The 17328-nt window shown below is 32.7% G+C and overlaps 2 protein-coding genes across 2 annotated transcripts in view; both read right to left on the bottom strand.

The window, feature by feature from the left end:
• Positions 1-6178, bottom strand: part of LOC111403691 (B3 domain-containing transcription repressor VAL1-like) — a 7707-nt gene extending 1529 nt beyond the window's left edge. The window contains exons 1-13 of the mRNA XM_023032285.1: positions 5891-6178; positions 5522-5666; positions 4662-4743; positions 4464-4580; positions 3243-3853; positions 2710-2806; positions 2410-2584; positions 1853-1929; positions 1681-1761; positions 1366-1584; positions 968-1017; positions 506-619; positions 33-100 (exon numbers count right to left, since the gene is read on the bottom strand). Of these exons, the coding sequence (XP_022888053.1) occupies positions 33-100; positions 506-619; positions 968-1017; positions 1366-1584; positions 1681-1761; positions 1853-1929; positions 2410-2584; positions 2710-2806; positions 3243-3853; positions 4464-4580; positions 4662-4743; positions 5522-5661 (1831 nt within the window). The 5' untranslated portion in view covers positions 5662-5666; positions 5891-6178. The remainder of the gene's footprint in view (positions 1-32; positions 101-505; positions 620-967; positions 1018-1365; positions 1585-1680; positions 1762-1852; positions 1930-2409; positions 2585-2709; positions 2807-3242; positions 3854-4463; positions 4581-4661; positions 4744-5521; positions 5667-5890) is intronic.
• A 6849-nt stretch (positions 6179-13027) lies between these two features.
• On the bottom strand, positions 13028-16258 carry LOC111403690 (B3 domain-containing transcription repressor VAL2-like). Its single transcript, XM_023032284.1, has 5 exons — positions 15966-16258; positions 15597-15741; positions 14737-14818; positions 14539-14655; positions 13028-13928 (listed from the first exon to the last, which is right to left on the bottom strand). Exons 2-5 carry the CDS (start codon positions 15734-15736, stop codon positions 13305-13307), a joined length of 963 nt encoding a protein of 320 aa, XP_022888052.1. The 5' UTR covers positions 15737-15741; positions 15966-16258; the 3' UTR covers positions 13028-13304.
• Between the last annotated feature and the right edge of the window lie 1070 nt (positions 16259-17328).

The raw sequence follows: 17328 nt of genomic DNA, 5'->3' as shown, positions 1-17328 counted from the left end.
CTGTATAAATTATAGGGAGCCCTATTTCATACCCTTGCAAACTCTAAAAGCAGCACTCAGATCACTTGAATTTATGTCCTCCGGAACAGAACATGAAGACCTGGAAACAAATTATAATAATTTATTAAAAAAATCTGATTTAATCAAGATCCACAAAAGTCAACGGAGGAGGGCTGATCCTATATATCTAGTTCAACTATATAAAATAGTTCACCAGTTATATTAGCAGCAACACAGCTAGTTTATGGGAAAACATAAAATTAATTAGAGTATTTTTGGCAAATCTTTATTAGATTATAAGCCATAGACCCTACAAAATGTGGGGAAAATAAGTGGTTAGAAGAAGGTAAAAGTTGTGGGTCATGTGGAATGGGTGGATAAAAATAGAGTTTGATCGACTTGTAAGCAATTATATGCTTTACCAAACATGCACTTGGCAACATCTTCATTTATTGCATTATTTTTTGCCAAAAATAAATTCTAATAAAAATCAAAATTTGCAAACCTATTTGAGTCCCATATATTCTCTGAACATGTCCACTTAGCAGGAAGAAGAACATGCACAGGCAACCTCCGCCATTTTGAGCAAATGTCACATTGAGCCAATTGTTCCTGCTCCCTGATAAGCATATTCAACATATCATCTAGCCAGTGTATAAATACAGCTGACATCATATATATAGAAGTATCATAAATATTTCAACTATTTTGACTACATTTTATTCACCAATCTTATCATTGGAACCAGAGGAAACTCAAAGTCATCATGCGTTCTTTTTCACATCCTTTCTTCAGCTTTTCATAGTTTATGCATATGATGATAAGCTCAGCAACGAGTTTTGACAAGAGACTGGTGAACTTGCAAAAACATAATAGACACACAAAAACAGCCAAATGTAGACAAGACTTAAATGGTTGAATTATATCCCTAAAATATTAGAAAGAATAAACAAATAAAGTTCCTTACCCAGAATGTTGAGATGTAAAAATTGTCCTCTTTCCAAAAACCGGCGGTTCCTAGATAGAAAAACAGGATTAATACATAAAGCAACATAAAGGTTACCCTAAAGGCTGAAACTGAAGCTTCGCAAAACCCTAACAGTAGCATTAAGAGCATGTTTGGCTTCGCTTAAACGTTACTTACTATTATATCAAGAATCGTTCAAGCGTTTTAGAATTTTCTTTTTTTTTTTTTTTTGACATTTTAAGTTCAAAACTAACTTTTATTGAGTCTGTACTTACTTTCCACAAAAGTGCTTTTACTTCTTTTCAAGCTTAGCCAAACATGCTAATAGAATTTAAGAAGCATATAAACAACATGGTCCTGTAACGAAAAGAAAAGTTCAAGACAAAAACTTTATTTACATCATATTCCTCAAATGCATGGTCCTCGATCATGACAATTGTGGGTTGGACAGTTGGAGAGGGGCGAAGCAAATCCTGTGCTTCTTCCCACGTTATCCGCAACTCCATAGCATCCTCATTATGCATGAGGAGCCTCTTATTTTTCATATTTCGGGTTTTCTTCTTCTCTGATGCGGGTTTATTCTGTTGCATGGACTCATCACTTGTTTTAGCTCCGTTCTTCCCGATTTTCACAAACCAAGGAGTATCTCAATTAATAAAATGTTTAAGTAAAATTAAAAAAGCAATAAATTCGAAACAATAATGACAACTTACTGAAAGCAGATTGTCTGTAGGACCAGAAAAAGATGATTCTCCAGGAGAATCATCATTTGGAAGTGCAGGTGTTTGGGGATCCTAATTGTTTGCAAGGAAACTTATCAGCTATTTCACACAGTTAAGAAAATAAAACCAAATTCAAATTAGAGCATTGCTTAAGAAGTTTGACCTGAGTATCAACATTGTCTGTAACCTTTCGACATCCTATGACAAGTTGATCCCCAGGATCTATCCGACTGAACGTTACTGCACCAAAGACAGAATGCATGCTAAGAAGGGGGCCAAAAAGATCCCAAAGAGATAACCTAAAACGTTATGAATTTCCTAATCAATATCACCATAAGCATTAAAGGAAGCCAGTGATTTAATAGCAACTTAGAAGATCTTTAGCTGTCATGCACCAAAATAAGTGGGCAGTAAAAAAGGTTCTCTCTCTCTCTCTCTCTATCTCTCTCTCTCTCTCAATTGACATAAAAACTACTGGCAGTGTCTCAAAATATTATGGAAAGTTTTGTTTGAGATTATTAAATAACTATAAACAGTTGTAGTGATACAAGTAGAAAAAGTAAATGAGTATGTCCACAGGTATGCATAGCAAGAAAAATCGCTAGATGCAGCGAATCACCCTTGCGGAACAATAAAATCAACCGTAGTCGGAAAAAATGGCAATGGTGGTACTCCATAATAGAGAAATAGCTAATATACAAACGAGTTGGAAGAAGATACCTGTATCACCAGCTTGTACTTGCATATTTTGGATGCAAGGGGTCACACCCTCCAAGACATACATCCGACTATTATTATTGGGCCAAAATCTGAATTGAAATGTCCACTCCTTTCCCTTTATGTCCTGAATCCTAATCGGTATACCTTCTGATTGATTAATATGAGGGAAGTATGCCTGCATAACATAATATTTAAATATTCAAAAAAACAAGAGCAAAACAAAGAAAGTATGGACCTTCCCAAGTTCGAAATAACATGCTTGTTAGGGACATTGTCTGATGAAAAAAAAAAAAAGCTCACTTCAGCACATGCTTTAGGGAGGACCAGACGACCAATTCGACCAGCATCACTTGCACTCAGAACCTTCTCAAACAATGGAACGATAGTGGATTTCAAACTAGAGATGACAGTTAAGGCATATACTGGATATAAATTAAAAAGGGAAAATTGTCCCTTTAGCAAGTTAACTCCCAACTTTAATACTGGAGCAGTTCCAATCTTCCATTGTAGTTGCTTTGTCAACCCCAGCAATGGAAACACACTCAGTCTTTGTTAAATTCTAACTTTGACTAGTACCAGAAATTTGAAGTGACGTATGATTCCATCATTGGGGACTGATTGTCTAACTCTAATGAATGGTTGGAAACAACTTGCTCATTGTTAAACATTGAAGACTAACTTGCCATTGAGACAATAGGTTGGGGGATGAAGGGTGCAATTTACGCTAAATTAAACACTTAGAAGCAGACAGGTGATTACCAGAGTCAATCACATTATGGCATATCAATTTAAAAAGAGCATTACAAAACTGCATAATAAATTATTTTGGATACTCTCCAGATAGTTGCTTCAGTTCTTGGTCTGTGATCTTTGGCCAGTATCGAGGAAGTAACTGATTGCGGCCCCGCCCTTCAGCTGGAGGCCTCGCAACACGTGTCTGTGAAGCAGTTCCTTTTTTTGTCTCAGTACCCAAAACAGGACTAGGTTTTGGGGGCTTTGGCAAAATATCGCGTGCCCTTGGCCCCCGTATGTTCAATTGACTTCCTTCAACAATTCCACTAGGAAAATGTGGCATGGGTTTCGAAGTAACTAAAGAAGGCCTCAAAGAGAAATTTAGAGACGGCTGGTTCAAAGGTTCATACAATTCTTTAGCCCCATGCATTGGTCTCCTATAGTCTGTTCTCATAAACGCAGAAGAGCCAGTCAACTTTTGGGAGAGATTCCCAAAGCATGTATTGTCGGTCGCGGAAAGGGCTGCATTTAAACCATCTTGATGAGAGTGAGAGAGTTGCCCAATTTTACTGGCTCCTGTAGTCCTCGCCAAATGTAGGAGCCTCTCAAAACCATAATTATCATCATCCTTTCTATTTTCAACCACCATGAGTTGCGAAGCTCCAGTACCATTTGTCATAAATGTAGCATTAGGAATGTCATCACCATGGATCTGCAAGAAAATTTTAGAATAATCTAAGAACCAATATGGCTCTTGATACTAAAATACAAAATGTGTCACACACCAGCAAAGAATGGTCAAAACATATGTCAAAAGGGTAAATGAGATTCAAATTCAGAAAATTAAGGGACAAATAGGATGCAACAAGGAATATAATTTTCAACTAGCCCATCTAGAGGAATGACCTAGATGTGAGTGAAAACCAATGCTAATGACTATGATTGACAGCATAATCTACAGCATGTTTGGCTGAGCCAAAAAAGTCACTTCTAGGTAAGTAACTCTATTTTGCTAAACATGTTTAAGGTTTTCCAAAAGTTACTTTCTTTTTGGATTTTAAAATCATAATTTATTTTTTTGACAGTAAGTTTACGTATTTTTGAAGCTTAGCCAAACAAGCAGTCAATCAACTTCAATATATATTTCCCTTTTCGTCTTTCAACTATACTATTATCAACTACATTGCATGAATTCATAAAGACAAATGCTTGTAATACAGAAAAATATGCATGACATGCGAAAAGGTGATCCTCTGATTCGTGTATGCATTGCATCATTAGAAAATAATTCTTGAACAATGCAAATTCCAATGACTAATTACCTGCATTGATTGCATTGAATGAATTTCCGAACTCTTAACACAGTTTATGCACCCTATGCCTCCAGAATCCATGTACTCGTGCAAATCTCTCGAAGCAATGCATCCACAATGGATACGCTGACACAAAAAATTCAATAGAGTAGGATCAAAATGGAAAGAAAGTGAAGTACGAATGGAACGATTTCAAACTTTTATTACCTTTCCACATATACTGCATTGCCTCCAACCAGATTCATCCGGATGGAATGTTTCACAGTAAACTGAATGCTCATAAGCAGATCTGAAATCCAGACAAGGTCAAGCCAAGTAAGGAATGAGTGAATATGGCTATTTAAATGAATTTTCACAGAACAAATAAGTCAGTCAACAGGAAGCAAATTCAATAGATATTGCTTCCGAGTCGTTATCTGAGCAGATAAGTACAACTACACCAATTTCTAACAATAATGGGAGTGATGACATTCACATTCAAATCAATGATTATACCTTATGAAGCCATTCAAACAAGTGTCTTTGAATGTATGAAAATTTTGGGTTAATCAACCAATCAAGAGTATTAGAATGGATAACATGTAAAAGAAATGATGGGCATTAAATGCAGCAGATAACAAAGATACATAACAGACCAATAAGACTACAAAATTAAATCAATCGGTTCTTTCTCCTTGGTAAAATAGAAACAGATGTTAGAATTTTATGAATAAACTCAAGCTAATTATACAAGTACAACAATAACCTCGAACCATTAGACTTGTTTTCGCTTTGCCCGATTTCTAAATCATTACTATGCCTGCGTAGATTTGAATTGTTATAGCAATTACTATAATGGGGAATTAAATAATTCAATGACCCATCTTAATGAGTCAAACTTCGAAAAATTACAATAAAAGAGTCAACAGGAATTCAAATGCAAGAATTACACTTTGATCAAACAAAAATCTCACATTTCAGGGATCCAAATTGCACATCCCCAAACTACCCCTCAAAAACTGAAATCAACTTTAATAACGATGAGGAAGTGGAAATTTTGAATCGAGCAGGGCTATAATTGGAATTACCCGCATTTGTTACAAAGGGTAGCAAATCCACCTGATTTCAAGACCCAACCTTTCTTCCATTCAGACGACGTCGTTGTACGGCAAACCTCATTCATGCAAATCCTTGACCCCATTTCAACAAAACTCATTCCTTCAATCATAAACCCTACAAAATCCCAATCAAACACACCAGAATCAAAACCCTAAAACCAAATCAAGAAAATATTTTTGACCCATGAGAAAGACACAATTCGAAAAATCCAAATCGACTAAAAATAAACCCATGATAAATCTACTTCATTCAAATCAAGCAAATTCAACGTCCAAATGTGAATATCTAAAGAAAACACAAACCCATATCTTGAAATGCTTATATCACAGATTTCATACCTTGGAGTACATAAGAGAGCCCAGAAAACAACGGGCTGCTTTCGGCGGCGGTTGGTAGTCAATGACCCAGGTGGGGCTTCTGTTTTCGGCAGAGTTTAAATTCAATTAAATTAAACTGAATAGACACAACGATACAGATATGTGTATTTACAGGTCTAGAGTGAGAAAACAGAGACGATGGGAATATAGAGAGAGAGAAAGCGCGAGTGCATGCAAACGGAACAAGTGCACAAAATGCATGCACGACACTTGAGGACAACAAGGTCGTATTCACTTACATCTCATGTATGTATATGTGTGAACTGGGGGCTAAGGGGCTAAGGCTTTTCGTTCGGACACTGATACGATGACCCGACCCGAAAGTTTCGTAGATTCCCATGATTGGATGAAGTCAACGTGGTAATGCTCTAGTCCTACATTGTTTTAATTTCAACTCACCTAATTATTCTGGGTTTAATTTATTTATTTCTATTTTTCTTGAAATTAAATTAAATTGTAATGTCATTAATCAACTTATTTCTTAAAACAAAAAAATTCATTATGTAATCTTAGCTACCAAGCATTGATGTTGGAATTCACAAAGTAATTCTTGATCGTTGTACTTTATCTGAAATACTAATATGCATATTACATATTCTACCGTGAAATACTTGGTCTTGAAGACTATTTTTTTGGATTTTGCGAATTAATTTGCATGAATGTTATTCGATTCAAAAACATTATAACATGATTACTAACGTAACTGCTTAAAAAGAGAATTGATCTTTGATCTTTTGTTTAGCTCGAATTACCTACTTTGAATAGTTCTTTTGAATTTATTACTCATTAATTTTGATCGTAAAATCGGTTTCTGTAACACTTGGAAGCATGACTTAATTGAAGCCTAATGGAAACTAACAACACAACTATCTAAAATAAAGATTGTTATTTATTATATATTCTTTTGTTGACTCGAATTACCTACTTTTAACTTTTGTTATGAATCTCTTTCTCATCAATTTTGGTCACAAAATCGGTTGCAATAGTCGGCGGATGCATGCCTATAACTAAGGTGTAACACCAATATTAATTTGGCAAAGTCGACTCGATTGTCATCTTTATTTGTTATATACTTTTAGGGTTACCTTTGAACATATTGATTTGGGGAAAAAAAATATTTTTTTAGTAGACTCTCTCTCTAATTTTTGTGAGAATAATTTTCGTGAACGATTCTAACCACACTACAATTCAATTATTTCATTGATACTTTACTTTTCATTTTCCCTGTTTGAACTCTATTATTTCCTTATTAAAATGAAAAATATGGTCGTTATCTATCACATCAAATTACCATATTTGACTTTTATCTTTTGTGTGGAGCCTATAACAATTATATTTTTCATTCTCATTTTTAGAATAATGTGACTCAAACAGGGGCTCAATAAGGATTTAATTTATTTAACAATTTGAACAATATTATCATGAATTATTTTTCCAACCATTTAATTACCATCAATGTACTTTTGACATATTCATTTCATTTATGTGCTTTGCCACATGAAACTCAATTACAAATGGTAATAAATACTACAAAATTATTGTTCATGTATGAATTCTCTGATATTAAATATCAATTAATTAACATTCATATTCACTTAATAATATTCATCTTTATTTATGCATTTTATATTATTAATTATAATTATAAGTTATTTAGAATAATCATGCTACATATCCAAGATTAAATTCAAATAGGGCACGTATCGACGTATGATTAGACAATTTGAAATATTAAAACCAAAAGACCCAATCATTTTCTGACACACAGTTTATCTCTTCGCTTCCTATTTTTAAGTTTGGTTAAGTGACTTTATTCTAATTAGAATAAAGTATTCAAGAATGCATTTCATTAATCACGTCCATGTATATTAATTAGCATATAATTTCACTTAATTGAGAATTAAATTATATTCATTTAATATAAATGATTTAACATTCATTATCACGTATATATTCTTTGATATTAATTTTAAATTAATTAACATTCACGTTATTTCATGTAAAGTATTTGATATAACTATTTAAACAATATTTTATAAATTATTTTGCCAATTATTTAGTTATCATTAATGTACATTTGATAAATTCATTTCACTCGTGTGCTTCACACATGAAATTCAGTTACAAACTGTAATAAATACTACAAAATCCTTGTTCATGTATTTCATGTTATTAATTCTCAGTTAATTAACATTTATATTCATTCAATTAGTATTCATTTTCAACTATAATACATTATCATCATCATCATAGAATCGTCCTTTCTTTTCCCCACCACGATTCAATTATTTCAATAAATTTTTCGTTTTTCAATATGTATTTAATTTATTTAACCATTTAGATAATATCATCATAAATTATTTTGCCAACTATTTAGTCACAATCAATATGCATTTGATAGATTCATTTCACTTATGTGCTTTCACCTCATGATACTCAATTACAAATCGTAATAAATACTGTAAAATTCTTGGTCATGTATGAATTTCCTGATTAATTATCAATTAATTAAAATTAACATTCATTTAATTAATATTCATCCCCATTTATGCATTTTAGTGTTTTAATTCTAATTATAAGTTAATTAGAATTTCACATTAAAGAATCTATATCATTATTCACCTTCAAAGATGCTAATTAGCATCCGATATATACGTTTAGTATAAATGATTTAACATTCATTGTCGTTCTGGTATTAATTTTAAATTAATTAATATGCACGCTAATTTATGTATCGTACTTGCTTTAACTATTTAAAAAAAATATTTTATGAATTATTTTGCCAACTATTTAGTTACCATCAATGTATACTTATAAATTCATTTTCCTTGTGAATTTTCACCACATGAAACCCAATTAAATTTGCAATAAATACTACAAAATTCTTGTTCATGCACGTATTCAATTGTTGTTAATTCTCAATTAATTAATATTCACATTTATTTGATTAATATTTATCTTCAAGTATTACTTTTACAACACTTATAAAGTATATTACACGTTCAACTCTAGACAAGTCTTATTATTTATCTGTGTATTTATATTGTCGACTTGGTAGTTTAGTCTTGAGAAGATTACCTTTTTTTTTTCTTTTTTTTTTTTAAATTTATTATTATTATTTTTATAACATGGAAACTTATTTATGACCGATGACTCAAATAAGTTATAAACGTTATAATACAATGTGACTATTTAAAAAGAGAATTAATATTTTACTTAGCTCGAATTATCTAATTAGAACCTTTCTTTTGAATTTATTACTCATCCATTTTGATTATAAAATAGATTTTATCAACAAATATGACTATAATTGATGTCTAGCACAGATATTAGTGAAACGGTGTATGACTAACAACATGTCGGTTAAAAAAAAAATTATTATTATTATTCATTATGAGCTTTCTTTTTTGGCTTGAATTACCCGTTTTGAACTTTTGTCATGAATTTGTTTCTCATCAAATTGATGACAAACTCAGTTGTGATAACATGCACGTGGAAGCATGCCCATATATAATTGAGGTGTAACATGAATATTAATTTTGTGACGTGATTGTCATTATAGATTTACGACAGACTTTGGTTGCTACTTAAATTATTATTAAATAACATTCACTTCGACACACACAAACACACACATACGCATATATATAGTTGGTTCTCATCCTTCAGAGACTCCCCAACAGCTCACATCGACAAGAAGGTTTGGCACCTCGATGTCGGCTCTTCGCCACCTGGGGCTGTAGTATGTTCCAAGGGTTGGGAGAAAGTACGATAAAATATGCTTTGAGTGGAGACAAAATAGAATTTTAAAGGCAAAATGTAAGCAAAAGAAAATTTGAAATGCTGCTAATATTGTTAACCCAAATAGGAAAATATTGCAATATTGTTTAGAAGACTTGTGATTACAATCATTGAGCAAATGGTTCGAAATCATTCAAATGTAAAAAAATAAGGGCCTAAATTGGGTTGATTCAAAATTCTGACATTTCATATTTGTGCATAACGGAACCTCTCATATTTTACAAAAATACAACCCTTTCTATACGGTAATACAACCGATAATAAATGTCGACTGAAGTAAAGATTAAAATATCTATGCACCACAAATGACGTATATCAAATAAATACTCAGTAGATTAGGATTTGTTAATTCGCAAGATTCGATACTCACCACTATCACAATGACATCACGATTATTAATTTCAACCCAAAATTTATCCCTAATTATTGAACGTATTATCATTTTCAATCATAAATAGTGCAAGCAGTGCTTAATAAAATCAATATGGCCACTTGATATGGCCTGAGCTAAATGCATTTTTCCTTTTATAAGTGAACTTGTATACAAAAAGGAAAGTTTGTATAACCAAATATTGCAAAGCGTGAACAATAGACTGAAAGTTTCAAATTTAGCAAGGAACATCATATTTAAAATTCCTTGTTTTCATAAAGAAGGTATATACCATTTTAGGAAAGGGTGAATTGTAGGCAAGGAATTTCGTGTGTGTGTGGAAAAATAATTGGGCGCTATTTATATATTGTCTCAAGACAACTTTCAAGAATCAAGTTGATTAATACGATTCTTATACAAAGCATTGAGATGGTCATGGTCTTGCAAATTTTCAACCTTACATTATTGCTTCTCTTATTCTTAATTTTTATTCACTTGAACATTTATCATCTACGGAAATTAGGTCTTTTACTAAATTAGGTTTCTCTTAGTAGGTTTTATTATTCAAACGCTCAATATAGCTTGTGTTTTTTCGGTAATTTATTGAATAAGATTTAGAAATTTCAAATTTTTTCGATTAGATTCTGGCATTTAGTTGTGAATCAAGAGTTTGTTGATCTAAATTATTTCTCGGCATTTTTTTAAATGAGTCTTAATTGTCATTTCACACATTCTTAATAATCAAAATGTCAAATTTTGATTGTATTCTTTGATTGCTTCTCTGTGGGTGCACGGTGCAACGTTCTATAGTGCTACGCTAAAATTAATCAATATAGATAAGGATGTATTACATTTAGATGTTTAAATTCATCATTCACCCTCTATATACAAAAATTAGTTGGTAAATATACTTTTGCGAGTAACTTCATTTACGGATTTTTTCCCACTATTGACTCTGTCGATACACGTCATTAACATTTATGAGCATCACGTACGCTTTTGTTGATATGCGTGCTGATGATGAGAGCACATCGGTATGGCTATCAGTGTAAAGTTGGAAGCTTCTGCCTTTTTATTTTTTTATTATATGTCGATCATCCATTTATTTGTATATTTGAAAATCTAAAATATCCTCACATGCATCGGGTACCAAAAAATGTATAGTAAAAAGTAGTAAAAAATATTTTACAACTTGTCAATTGTACGCTTCATGAGAAAGGTCATTGATCAATCCTACTACGCTTCCTACCATGTTATATATAGTCATTGTGAATGCATGCAAAAAAATTTTAGTATAGTTAATGAATCAAACCATGATCTCATGACACAAAGATCTTCATTACAAAGAAATATTACAGAACTTGAAAAAGAAATTATTGAGTTAAAGCTTAGTTTATCTAGAGGTACTATTGAGCCCAAGAAGTCAGTAGTTAGTCAAGTTCAAACGGTAACTGGTAAAAACTTATCAAACTCGTTAAAAGCTGTGGACTTGCCAAAAGCCCAATAGATTCAGAGGACTGTTGATTCCTCTACTAGAATAGAAAATCAGACACAGCAGACTGATAAATCTGCTACAAAAGATAGTTATTATGTCAAATATAGTCCACCAGAATATTATCTTGATAATCGAAGTTCATTTCAAACCCAAGAAATTCATTCTAGCTTGTTCTAAGTCTCTCATTGCTTTTCTTTGTATACTCATATGTCCTGAATTAGGATATGCTCCAGTAATTAATATTTGAATTTTATTAACAAAATTATAAGGATTACTTCTTAGGCTTACTAATTGTTCAAATTCTTCTTTTCTTTCTGTTTTAAATGCTTCTAACATTGCTTTAGTACTTTCTCCTAAAAATGTTTCTAAATACCTATGCATATATAAAGGTTCAATTTCTTAGAAATTTATAATAAAATGTCCTATTATAGTATTTTTCCATACATCTATAACATTTGTCCATGTCTGTGGATCATGTGCTGTAATATTTAATATTTGTGCTTTATTAGTTGCTTGAAATTCTATTTTATTTTCTAATGGTCTTTCACTTCCTCTAGAAACATATTTAGTATTTTCTGGTGGATTATTATAATTATTATAAGCTCCTCTTGGAGGATAACCATATCCATAAGTTAATGTCTCATGTTTTTAGTTTATCTAGAGGTACTATTGAGCCCAAGAAGTCAATAGCTAGTCAAGTTCAAACGGTAACTGGTAAAAACTTATTAAACTCGTTAAAGGCTGTGGACTTGCCAAAAGCCCAATAGACTCAGACGACTGTTGATTCCTCTACTAGAATAGAAAATCAGACACAGCAGACTGATAAATCTGCTACAAAAGATAGTTATTATGTCAAATATAGTCCACCAGAATATTATCTTGATAATCGAAGTTCATTTCAAACCCAAGAAATTCATTCTAGCTTGTTCTAAGTCTCTCATTGCTTTTCTTTGTATACTCATATGTCCTGAATTAGGATATGCTCCAGTAATTAATATTTGAATTTTATTAACAAAATTATAAGGATTACTTCTTAGGCTTACTAATTGTTCAAATTCTTCTTTTCTTTCTGTTTTAAATGCTTCTAACATTGCTTTAGTACTTTCTCCTAAAAATGTTTCTAAATACCTATACATATCTAAAGGTTCAATTTCTTAGAAATTTATAATAAAATGTCCTATTATAGTATTTTTCCATACATCTATAACATTTGTCCATGTCTGTGGATCATGTGCTGTAATATTTAATATTTGTGCTTTATTAGTTGCTTGAAATTCTATTTTATTTTCTAATGGTCTTTCACTTCCTCTAGAAACATATTTAGTATTTTCTGGTGGATTATTATAATTATTATAAGCTCCTCTTGGAGGATAACCATATCCATAAGTTAATGTCTCATGTTTTTTGTCAACCCCAGCAATGGAAACACACTCAGTCTTTGTTAAATTCTAACTTTGACTAGTACCAGAAATTTGAAGTGACGTATGATTCCATCATTGGGGACTGATTGTCTAACTCTAATGAATGGTTGGAAACAACTTGCTCATTGTTAAACATTGAAGACTAACTTGCCATTGAGACAATAGGTTGGGGGATGAAGGGTGCAATTTACGCTAAATTAAACACTTAGAAGCAGACAGGTGATTACCAGAGTCAATCACATTATGGCATATCAATTTAAAAAGAGCATTACAAAACTGCATAATAAATTATTTTGGATACTCTCCAGATAGTTGCTTCAGTTCTTGGTCTGTGATCTTTGGCCAGTATCGAGGAAGTAACTGATTGCGGCCCCGCCCTTCAGCTGGAGGCCTCGCAACACGTGTCTGTGAAGCAGTTCCTTTTTTTGTCTCAGTACCCAAAACAGGACTAGGTTTTGGGGGCTTTGGCAAAATATCGCGTGCCCTTGGCCCCCGTATGTTCAATTGACTTCCTTCAACAATTCCACTAGGAAAATGTGGCATGGGTTTCGAAGTAACTAAAGAAGGCCTCAAAGAGAAATTTAGAGACGGCTGGTTCAAAGGTTCATACAATTCTTTAGCCCCATGCATTGGTCTCCTATAGTCTGTTCTCATAAACGCAGAAGAGCCAGTCAACTTTTGGGAGAGATTCCCAAAGCATGTATTGTCGGTCGCGGAAAGGGCTGCATTTAAACCATCTTGATGAGAGTGAGAGAGTTGCCCAATTTTACTGGCACCTGTAGTCCTCGCCAAATGTAGGAGCCTCTCAAAACCATAATTATCATCATCCTTTCTATTTTCAACCACCATGAGTTGCGCAGCTCCAGTACCATTTGTCATAAATGTAGCATTAGGAATGTCATCACCATGGATCTGCAGGAAAATTTTAGAATAATCTAAGAACCAATATGGCTCTTGATACTAAAATACAAAATGTGTCACACACCAGCAAAGAATGATCAAAACATATGTCAAAAGGGTAAATGAGATTCAAATTCAGAAAATTAAGGGACAAATAGGATGCAACAAGGAATATAATTTTCAACTAGCCCATCTAGAGGAATGACCTAGATGTGAGTGAAAACCAATGCTAATGACTATGATTGACAGCATAATCTACAGCATGTTTGGCTGAGCCAAAAAAGTCACTTCTAGGTAAGTAACTCTATTTTGCTAAACATGTTTAAGGTTTTCCAAAAGTTACTTTCTTTTTGGATTTTAAAATCATAATTTATTTTTTTGACAGTAAGTTTACGTATTTTTGAAGCTTAGCCAAACAAGCAGTCAATCAACTTCAATATATATTTCCCTTTTCGTCTTTCAACTATACTATTATCAACTACATTGCATGAATTCATAAAGACAAATGCTTGTAATACAGAAAAATATGCATGACATGCGAAAAGGTGATCCTCTGATTCGTGTATGCATTGCATCATTAGAAAATAATTCTTGCACAATGCAAATTCCAATGACTAATTACCTGCATTGATCGCATTGAATGAATTTCCGAACTCTTAACACAGTTTATGCACCCTATGCCTCCAGAATCCATGTACTCGTGCAAATCTCTCGAAGCAATGCATCCACAATGGATACGCTGACACAAAAAATTCAATAGAGTAGGATCAAAATGGAAAGAAAGTGAAGTACGAATGGAACGATTTCAAACTTTTATTACCTTTCCACATATACTGCATTGCCTCCAACCAGATTCATCCGGATGGAATGTTTCACAGTAAACTGAATGCTCATAAGCAGATCTGAAATCCAGACAAGGTCAAGCCAAGTAAGGAATGAGTGAATATGGCTATTTAAATGAATTTTCACAGAACAAATAAGTCAGTCAACAGGAAGCAAATTCAATAGATATTGCTTCCGAGTCGTTATCTGAGCAGATAAGTACAACTACACCAATTTCTAACAATAATGGGAGTGATGACATTCACATTCAAATCAATGATTATACCTTATGAAGCCATTCAAACAAGTGTCTTTGAATGTATGAAAATTTTGGGTTAATCAACCAATCAAGAGTATTAGAATGGATAACATGTAAAAGAAATGATGGGCATTAAATGCAGCAGATAACAAAGATACATAACAGACCAATAAGACTACAAAATTAAATCAATCGGTTCTTTCTCCTTGGTAAAATAGAAACAGATGTTAGAATTTTATGAATAAACTCAAGCTAATTATACAAGTACAACAATAACCTCGAACCATTAGACTTGTTTTCGCTTTGCCCGATTTCTAAATCATTACTATGCCTGCGTAGATTTGAATTGTTATAGCAATTACTATAATGGGGAATTAAATAATTCAATGACCCATCTTAATGAGTCAAACTTCGAAAAATTACAATAAAAGAGTCAACAGGAATTCAAATGCAAGAATTACACTTTGATCAAACAAAAATCTCACATTTCAGGGATCCAAATTGCACATCCCCAAACTACCCCTCAAAAACTGAAATCAACTTTAATAACGATGAGGAAGTGGAAATTTTGAATCGAGCAGGGCTATAATTGGAATTACCCGCATTTGTTACAAAGGGTAGCAAATCCACCTGATTTCAAGACCCAACCTTTCTTCCATTCAGACGACGTCGTTGTACGGCAAACCTCATTCATGCAAATCCTTGACCCCATTTCAACAAAACTCATTCCTTCAATCATAAACCCTACAAAATCCCAATCAAACACACCAGAATCAAAACCCTAAAACCAAATCAAGAAAATATTTTTAACCCATGAGAAAGACACAATTCGAAAAATCCAAATCGACTAAAAATAAACCCATGATAAATCTACTTCATTCAAATCAAGCAAATTCAACGTCCAAATGTGAATATCTAAAGAAAACACAAACCCATATCTTGAAATGCTTATATCACAGATTTCATACCTTGGAGTACATAAGAGAGCCCAGAAAACAACGGGCTGCTTTCGGCGGCGGTTGGTAGTCAATGACCCAGGTGGGGCTTCTGTTTTCGGCAGAGTTTAAATTCAATTAAATTAAACTGAATAGACACAACGATACAGATATGTGTATTTACAGGTCTAGAGTGAGAAAACAGAGACGATGGGAATATAGAGAGAGAGAAAGCGCGAGTGCATGCAAACGGAACAAGTGCACAAAATGCATGCACGACACTTGAGGACAACAAGGTCGTATTCACTTACATCTCATGTATGTATATGTGTGAACTGGGGGCTAAGGGGCTAAGGCTTTTCGTTCGGACACTGATACGATGACCCGACCCGAAAGTTTCGTAGATTCCCATGATTGGATGAAGTCAACGTGGTAATGCTCTAGTCCTACATTGTTTTAATTTCAACTCACCTAATTATTCTGGGTTTAATTTATTTATTTCTATTTTTCTTGAAATTAAATTAAATTGTAATGTCATTAATCAACTTATTTCTTAAAACAAAAAAATTCATTATGTAATCTTAGCTACCAAGCATTGATGTTGGAATTCACAAAGTAATTCTTGATCGTTGTACTTTATCTGAAATACTAATATGCATATTACATATTCTACCGTGAAATACTTGGTCTTGAAGACTATTTTTTTGGATTTTGCGAATTAATTTGCATGAATGTTATTCGATTCAAAAACATTATAACATGATTACTAACGTAACTGCTTAAAAAGAGAATTGATCTTTGATCTTTTGTTTAGCTCGAATTACCTACTTTGAATAGTTCTTTTGAATTTATTACTCATTAATTTTGATCGTAAAATCGGTTTCTGTAACACTTGGAAGCATGACTTAATTGAAGCCTAATGGAAACTAACAACACAACTATCTAAAATAAAGATTGTTATTTATTATATATTCTTTTGTTGACTCGAATTACCTACTTTTAACTTTTGTTATGAATCTCTTTCTCATCAATTTTGGTCACAAAATCGGTTGCAATAGTCGGCGGATGCATGCCTATAACTAAGGTGTAACACCAATATTAATTTGGCAAAGTCGACTCGATTGTCATCTTTATTTGTTATATACTTTTAGGGTTACCTTTGAACATATTGATTTGGGGAAAAAAAATATTTTTTTAGTAGACTCTCTCTCTAATTTTTGTGAGAATAATTTTCGTGAACGATTCTAACCACACTACAATTCAATTATTTCATTGATACTTTACTTTTCATTTTCCCTGTTTGAACTCTATTATTTCCTTATTAAAATGAAAAATATGGTCGTTATCTATCACATCAAATTACCATATTTGACTTTTATCTTTTGTGTGGAGCCTA

This window comes from Olea europaea, chromosome 11 (assembly GCF_002742605.1).
Source record: "Olea europaea var. sylvestris chromosome 11, O_europaea_v1, whole genome shotgun sequence".
Lineage (NCBI taxonomy): Eukaryota > Viridiplantae > Streptophyta > Magnoliopsida > Lamiales > Oleaceae > Olea > Olea europaea.
Note: the sequence above shows the minus strand (reverse complement) of the source record. Positions and strands in the feature narration are given on the sequence as shown.

Excerpts from the sequence above, each read along its gene's own strand:
- LOC111403690 (XM_023032284.1), bottom strand. The coding sequence starts at position 15,736 with ATGATTGAAGGAATGAGTTTTGTTGAAATGGGGTCAAGGATTTGCATG. Across the intron at positions 14,819-15,596 it reads ACCCTTTGTAACAAATGCGG|ATCTGCTTATGAGCATTCAG; the intron begins GTAATTCCAATT and ends TCTGGATTTCAG. Across the intron at positions 14,656-14,736 it reads AATGCAGTATATGTGGAAAG|CGTATCCATTGTGGATGCAT; the intron begins GTAATAAAAGTT and ends TTTTTGTGTCAG.